The 8,085-nt window shown below is 34.5% G+C and overlaps 1 protein-coding gene across 1 annotated transcript; it reads left to right on the top strand.

Moving 5' to 3' along the window:
* Nucleotides 1-1,599: 1,599 nt before the first annotated feature.
* On the top strand, nt 1,600-3,302 carry LOC143593329 (uncharacterized). Its single transcript, XM_077072991.1, has 7 exons — nt 1,600-1,702; nt 1,790-1,846; nt 1,933-1,995; nt 2,069-2,137; nt 2,242-2,334; nt 2,427-2,531; nt 3,152-3,302. Exons 1-7 carry the CDS (start codon nt 1,601-1,603, stop codon nt 3,257-3,259), a joined length of 597 nt encoding a protein of 198 aa, XP_076929106.1. The 5' UTR covers nt 1,600; the 3' UTR covers nt 3,260-3,302.
* The last annotated feature ends 4,783 nt before the right edge of the window (nt 3,303-8,085 follow it).

Genomic DNA, 8,085 nt, shown 5'->3' with positions numbered 1-8,085 from the left:
AAGAGTTCGGTTCGGTTCGGTTAATTCAGTTTTCGGTTATATCGGTTTGGTTCGTCGGTTTTCGATTCGATTTCGGTTAACGATTCGGTTATTGCTCACCCCTAAATGTAGGTATTCAACTTAGAATATGCATTTCGTATAAGCTATTTGATTTATTCTCACTTTCTCAAAAAATCACTTTATAGGTTGCTAAATTTTATTTTAAAATCCACACAACAAACTTATACACATCTTTTTTACAACAATCATCAATACCTAAAATCTATCAAAATACTCACAATGTGGTTTGAACCCTCACCACTTGTATTAAAATAATCTATTGAACGAAAGGCCACTTGACACTTATACACAAATATCAATCCTCTAATTTATAAGATTGTATTTATTGGGTGTACGTTATATTTCAAGTAGATCTCATCGTTGCCATTTCTCTTTTGCATTAGTGTAGCATTTGTTTTTCTCTATTTATGTTATATTTATAAATCATTTTTTGAAAATCTGACCATCTTTCTCATCTCATCTCATCACGTTTTTTTAACTTAGTTGATTTGTGTGGTACACATCGATAAACTTTTCTCATCCCTTTCGTTTGGCACACACACCCCAATTCAGGGTCTTTCAGACTATGAACATGTGGGGTGGTCTTCCCACTGGTATCGACCACTCACATATGCCGCTTCAACACCTTCCACCCTATCATGTAATTATAAAATTTGAAAGAAGTCTAATAATAATCAATTTTAATAACGGTGAAAATGCACATTAACATATGTATATTTTCTTAAACTATGATCCATAAGAGGACTACACGATCATTACGAACTCACATTATATTTAGCAATATCTATGTACAAATGTATTGTATTTATCTTGCAATTCTCTACTAAAAACCAACCATATATAAAAGGTGTATGTGTGTGAGTACGAAGGCGTTCTTTTCATAACCATTAATGGTTTTTTTAAAAAAAACACAATAACTACATAATGCATTATTACTTTTTACGGTTCTTATAGTTCTGAACATTATGTGGTTTATTATTTGCTTACGTAAGTTAAAACTTGAAGATGATATTGTTGCTTGAAATTTAACATAGATATATTTTTGACTTTTCTAGGTCAAATACTCGAAACCCCCTCTTAACCTGTACTTATAAAACCCGAACCTAAAGAAACCGGAAAGTGGACGACACCAATATCGATTACTAATTAGATGTATTTTGAGCCCTTGGAATTTGATTTCTAACCTTTTTTGTGCCCAAAGAAATAATATTACGACGTTGGATTCACCGCCTCCCGTCGTATTCCGCCCGCAGCAAACTTTCGTGGCGATCGAGTTGAAGGTAATTTCACTACCCAATTTAAATTTGATTATGAATAAAATCTTGAAATTTAAAAACTTAAACTGTGTGACGAAGTGTAATTGGATTACTGTTATTTGATTGTAAGCAGTTTGTATAGTGTTATAATATGTGCATACCACCTGTTCGATGAAATGCCTGTCTCAGCATTTGAGCTGACTTAAACTGATCTTGGTAATGTGATCATCTAACTTGCTATTTGCATAGTTAAAACAAGTTTGCTTTTTTAACCATATGCAGCCATGGAAGCTAGAACCAACCTTGGGAGTTTGCTGAAAATTTTACCACCGGTAGATTTTTGCTGCGTGTACGGGTCGAGTCTCCATCCTAATAATAATGACAAGGTTATTTTTCTTACTTAGATTGAAGCTGCTTAATTATTCTTTTTTGTATTTTTGTTCATGTTTTTGTTTTTGTTTGTGATATTGTAGTCATCCATGGAAGATTATATTCTCGGTGTAGCAGATCCTCAACAATGGCATTCTGAGGTAATTTACTACCAGCTTCTTTATGCTTCTATGTTTGGTTAATAGTTTTTTATTATTTTTTTCTTTTATACCTTTAAAATTTTAAGAATTTGAAAATGAACCGAGATCACTACGCGTCGTGGATGGCATCTGTCGATGGAGTAAAACTGGTTCTTTCTCTTACTAATTTTGAATCTGTTTTTGTTTTTTTAAATAAATTTATTGATCCGGTTTGGTTTTTAGATAACTAAAGCTGCAGATCATATTGGTGTTGGTGTACACTTTAATCCGTTTGTTTCTTGGAATGACAAGGTAGTTTTCTTTAACGGGTCGAGTTTTATAACTATTAGGTGCAAGGGATAATAGTCATATGGTATTTTGTCTTAAGATCACGTTAATTCTAGAAGATGTGACAGATGTACAAATACGGTGTTGTTCATATGGATGATTTAGTTGAAGATATGCTGAGCTGGAAGAGGTTTTATCTTAGTGGTTGCTTGCAAAAGCCCGTATGTTTTCTCGTATAACTGTTAAATGCTAACTGTCTGTTGTTGTTGCTATTATTATTGTAATGTTTTGCTTTTCATTATTTGTATTTCAGGTGCGTGTAATTGTAGACAATAAGGAAATAACAAATACCAATTTAATTAATTTGAGGGCTGCTTCATCTGCTGCACTTCTCCTTTTGTCATCAAAGTTCACCGAGGTTTTACTTTCTCTCTCATTATTAAATTTAGCTGATATAGTAAACTTACATAAGTTATATGCTATTATTAGGCATGTAAATGAACCGAACGTTTAGTGAAGCGTTCGGCGTGAAGTTTATTTATTTAATAAGCAAACGTACATGAGCACATGTCTCGTTCGTTATTTTTGTTGTGAATGTTTTTTTACGTGCGTTTGCATTGGTTTGTTTATATTCGTTTACGTTCATTTATGTTTGTTTCTTTACACTTTACATATTCATTAATACTTTTAGGCCCATTATAATTTGTTATAGTTTTATGAAATTAAAATATTACCAATTACAATTTAGTCTGCTTTTATTAATATTTTTTGCTTCAACATATTGATGTTTGTTCATCTATGTTAAGTTATGTTTGTTCATTTGTGATTGTTTATGTCCATGAACCATTCGTTTTTACTATTAATGAATGAACATTAACTTACACGAACAGTCAACACACTCATCTTCTTCATGAACGAACATGAGCAAGAAACTTTGAACGTGTTCGATCGTTTTTTTGGTTAACGTTAAGCGAACGAACATGCTTTGTTCGTGTTTGTCCGGTTCATTTGCATGCCTAATTATTATTTTGGATGCAGAGAGAAATTTATGCAAAAATATGTAGCCTCTCATATATGGGCGATTTGCGCATGCTTTTTGCAGAAGATAAAAATAAGGTGCGGATCAGGAAGTTATTATGTTCTTAGTTTTTCCAATTGTCTTATTATTATTATTATTATTATTATCATTATTATTATTATTATTATTATTATTATTATTATTATTATTATTATATTTTTGAGTTTCTTTCCTTAGGTGAAAAATAAGCATACCTATAACATATGTATAATATAATGTCAACTAACTTTATAGTTGGTAAGTTCACACATATTTTTTATATAATACATAAAAATAATACAATTCCATGAAACTCGTGAAAGCAAATAAGGTCCTTTCCAATTAGGATTGTGCACCAATGTACTCGGTTAATGAGGCCCTTTTCCAATCATAACAACAAGGTCTTGAGTGCAAAGGGGGGCGTATGATCATATTATATTGAAGTAATCCGTGAGCAAGTAACAAGTAAACACACAAGTCCATGTATGAATTGTAGTTTGTAAGCAAAGTCATAAACAATTGGGTTTTTGTAGGATACATATGCTACCCCCAAAACAATAAAAGAGTAAAAAGGGGGGTGTGAGAAACTCACCTTTGAGTTGGGATAACAAACTTGAAAATGAAACGAAAGCGCATTATATGAAACCAAACGATCGAATCTCACGAGCTAGAAATAATAAAACACGAGAATCACTAACTATTATTTATTCCAAGTTCAAAGCCGAGCACGAGAAACACCTTTATTTTGTCCTTGATCTCTTAAGGAAGGAACAACTTTATGCTAAGTTTTCAAAGTGTGAGTTCTGATTGAAAAAAATTCCGTTCTTGGGGCATATAGTAAACGAAAAGGGTATCCACGTTGACCCAGCCAAAATCGAAGTCGCTAAGAATTGGAAAACTCCAACCACTCCTTCCTAAGTCCGTTCATTTCTTGGTCTTGCGGGTTATTATCATCGCTTCATTCTTAATTTTTCCAAGATTGCTTTTCCCCTAACGTCATTAAATCACAAGGATAAACCTTATGTATGGGGGCTAAAGCAAGATGAAGCTTTTCAAACTCTTAAACGCATGCTTTGCGATGCACCGATCCTTGCACTTCCCGAGGGCAATAAGGATTTTGTTGTCTATTGCGATGCTTCCAATCAAGGCCTCGGTTGTGTCCTTATGCAACGAGGTAAAGTTATCGCTTACGCTTCACGACAACTTAAGGTTAATGAAAAGAATTATACAACGCACGATATCGAACTCGGTGCCGTTGTATTCGCATTGAAAATTTGGAGACTTTATCTCTATGGCACTAAGTGTGTGGTATTTAACGACCACAAGAGTCTCCAACATATTTTTGACCAAAAGGATCTAAACATGTGGCAACGACGATGGGCTGAATTACTTAGCGACTACGACTGCGAGATTCGTTATCATCTAGGTAAAGCGAATGTTGTAGCCGACGCCCTTAGTCGAAAGACCCATGTGAAAAAAATTCTGCTTCATTGTGTGACCGTTCAAACCGATCTCCAACTTCGTATCTTTGAAGGCCAACGTGTCTTTGTCACCGAGGGTAATATGTACGAAGAAATGTCCTGTGGTGCCGAGAATCAACTTGAAACTAAGCGCGATGGTTTGTTGTATTACCTCGATCGTTTATGGGTTCCTAATCATGACGATCTTCGCACATTCATCATGGTCGAAGCTCATAAGTCTCGATACTCCATTCATCCCGGTGCAGATAAGATGTATTTTGACCTACGGACCACATTTTGGTGGCCCGGTATGAAGAAAGACATCGCATTATATGTGGGAAAATGCCTTACTTGCGCTAAAGTTAAGGCCGAGCACCAACGACCCTTTGGTTTGCTCGTTCAACCACACATTCCTGTTTGGAAATGGGAAGATATCTCTATGGATTTTGTGTTCAAACTTCCGACTACTCGAAACCGCCACGACGGTATTTGGGTTATAGTTGACCGTTTGACTAAATCTGCTCATTTCATTCCGATCAATGAAAAGTTTACGGTTGATCAACTCGCTCATATCTATGTTCAGCGTATCGTTTGTCGTCATGGTATGCCTTTGCGTATCATTTCCGATCGTGATAGTCGTTTTACTTCTCACTTCCGGTCATCGATTCAAAAAGCATTGGGAAATCGATTGGATCTTAGCACCTCCTATCATCCTCAAACCGATGGACAATCCGAGCGCACGATTCAAACGCTCGAAGACATGCTTAGGTCATGTGTCATTGATTTCGGTGGAAACTAGGATTCTCATCTTCACTTGATTGAGTTCTCGTATAATAATATTTATCATTCGAGTATACGTATGGCTCCGTTCCAAGCACTTTATGGTCGTAAATGTCGATCACCTATTTGTTGGAGTGAAATTGGTGAAACCCAAATCACCGGTTCGGAACTTGTTCAAGAGACTACTGATCGAATCGCTCAAATTCGACAAACCTTTTAACTGCTCGTAGTCGTCAAAAGAGTTACGCCGATAACCGACGACGACCCCTTGAGTTTAATGTTGGTGATCGTGTCCTTCTCAAGGTATCTCCTTGGAAAGGTGTTGTTCGTTTTGGCAAGAAAGGCAAGCTATCTCCTCGATTTGTTGGACCTTTCAAGATTCTTGCTCGTGTTGCTTACACACTTGAACTTCCTCAAGAGCTTTCTAACGTTCATCCGACATTTCATGTCTCAAATTTGAAGAAATGTCTCGCTGATGAAAATCTCCATGTACCACTCAACGAAGTGCGTATCGATGAAACAATGCACTTGTCGAGAAAACGGTGGAAATCATGGATCGCAAAGACAAGGAAACTAAAAGCAGCTGTATACCTTTGGTAAAGGTTCGTTGGGAATCCAAACGTGGCTCTGAATTCACTTGGGAACGAGAAGATCAAATGCGAACAAAGTATCCTCATCTGTTTGTTACAGATTCTTCTACTTAATTTCGGGACGAAATTCTCAAAAGTAGGGAATGTTGTGACATTTGTCAATTTTTATTCGTATTCGTATTTGTATTTGTATTCGTTAAACCAACCTGTTGTGTCGTTTCAATAAATTCGTTTTGTCGTTTATCATTTAATATTAATTACGACGATTTATAGTTATTTCTCGTTCATTGTTTATCTGTTTAGTTCAAATAACGAATCTCCGAGCTATACAAGTTTATAAAATAATCAATTTCCAAACTCTACGGGTATAAAACGTATCAATCCCAAGATAATAAAATATACCAAGTTTTGATCAAGTTACATATGGTTATAAAGTTCAAGGGTTAAACATTAATAAAGTAAAAACAGATTATATACATATTTAAGAAGTTGAGGGGCTTAAAGTGAAAATTGGAATTTAAATTATAATATTATATTAATAAAAAACCCCAGCCGGCCCTCTCTTCCCCCTCCCTCACGTTTTTCCGGCGAGGCCAAATTCCGGCGACGGCAGAAACATTCCGGCGACCTTAAAAACAACCCAAAACGCCATTTTAATCAACTTTTAATGTTATAAACTCATTTCTCCACCATATTAACACCTAATCAAGACTCATTTATGCGTATTAACACCCCAACGTTTGGATTTCAATCACAAAACCTTCGGATATAATTATAAACGCAATAACTCAAATTTACCACTCAACATATCAATTAAAACTATAAATAGCATCCTAACCTTCTCCTATACGTGCTAGAGACAAAATCTTTCACAAACACACTCGTTATTATCACTAAATCATTCTTATAAACTCGGTTCCGGCCAACTCGTCGTTTAACCTCATTCCGGCATCATTAGAGGTAATTGATAGGTGGGTTTTCATTGTTTTGACTCGACAAACAAAACCCCTAACCTAAATCTAACAAACATGTAATGGTTATGAAGAATTGAAATTTCTAGGGTTTAAGGTGAAGAAGATGAAGTTTAGTTTTCTGTTTATATTTAATTGGTTTGCATCTTTTAACAGAAATATTAAATTGGTCTAGTGGTTGTGTATGTGTGGTGTGAGCATGGAGACCGGGTTCGAACTCGGGTCACATCAAATCTGTTTTATATTTTTGAAAACCATTTTTTATTAGTTTTAATAAATCAAATATATATTTATAAATCATACAAAATAAATAAAATTAGTTTTATAGTTAAATAAAAGATGTTTTGATTTCCGTTAACAATTTCCGCTCAAGAATCAACTATTACAAACCAAACCACTCGTTAAAACTCGTAGAATAATTATATAAATAATATATATAATAAATCATAAACCGACAAACGTTATATTAATAAAACAAGGGCAACGCTAAATTTTCGTAAATATTATTATAATCAATATTCACCTTATAAGTAATATCATAACTTATTAAAATCCGTTAGACTTAGTTATTAAAAATATTTTAAAATGGGTAAAAGTATATATAAATAATAAAACATGTACCTTAAAACCAACCTTTATTTTCCTTAAAATTAGTTAGTAATTCTCGTGTTTTATTATTTCTAGCTCGTGAGATTCGATCGTTTGGTTTCATATAACGCGCTTTCGTTTCATTTTCAAGTTTGTTATCCCAACTCAAAGGTGAGTTTCTCACACCCCCCTTTTAACTCTTTTATTGTTTTGGGGGTAGCATATGTATCCTACAAAAACCCAATTGTTTATGATTTTGCTTACAAACTACAATTCATACATGGACTTGTGTGCTTACTTGTTACTTGCTCAATATTACTTTCTCATGGATTACTTCAATATAGTATGATCATACGCCCCCCCTCCTTTGCACTTAAGACCTTGTTGTTATGAGTGGAAAAGGGCCTCATTAACCGAGTACATTGGTGCACAATCCCAATTGGAAAGGACCTTATTTGCTTTCACTAGTTTCATGGAATTGTATTGTTTTTATGTATTATATAAAAAAAAGGTGTGAACTTACCAA

Source organism: Bidens hawaiensis, unplaced genomic scaffold, assembly GCF_021521415.1.
Source record: "Bidens hawaiensis isolate Kalapana, Puna unplaced genomic scaffold, B.hawaiensis_p1.1 tig00041930_1, whole genome shotgun sequence".
Lineage (NCBI taxonomy): Eukaryota > Viridiplantae > Streptophyta > Magnoliopsida > Asterales > Asteraceae > Bidens > Bidens hawaiensis.
The sequence above is the reverse complement of the archived record's forward strand: the minus strand, read 5'-3'. Positions and strand labels throughout refer to the sequence as shown.

Excerpts from the sequence above, each read along its gene's own strand:
- LOC143593329 (XM_077072991.1), top strand. The coding sequence starts at position 1,601 with ATGGAAGCTAGAACCAACCTTGGGAGTTTGCTGAAAATTTTACCACCG. Across the intron at positions 1,996-2,068 it reads CTGTCGATGGAGTAAAACTG|ATAACTAAAGCTGCAGATCA; the intron begins GTTCTTTCTCTT and ends TTTGGTTTTTAG. Across the intron at positions 2,335-2,426 it reads GTGGTTGCTTGCAAAAGCCC|GTGCGTGTAATTGTAGACAA; the intron begins GTATGTTTTCTC and ends TTTGTATTTCAG.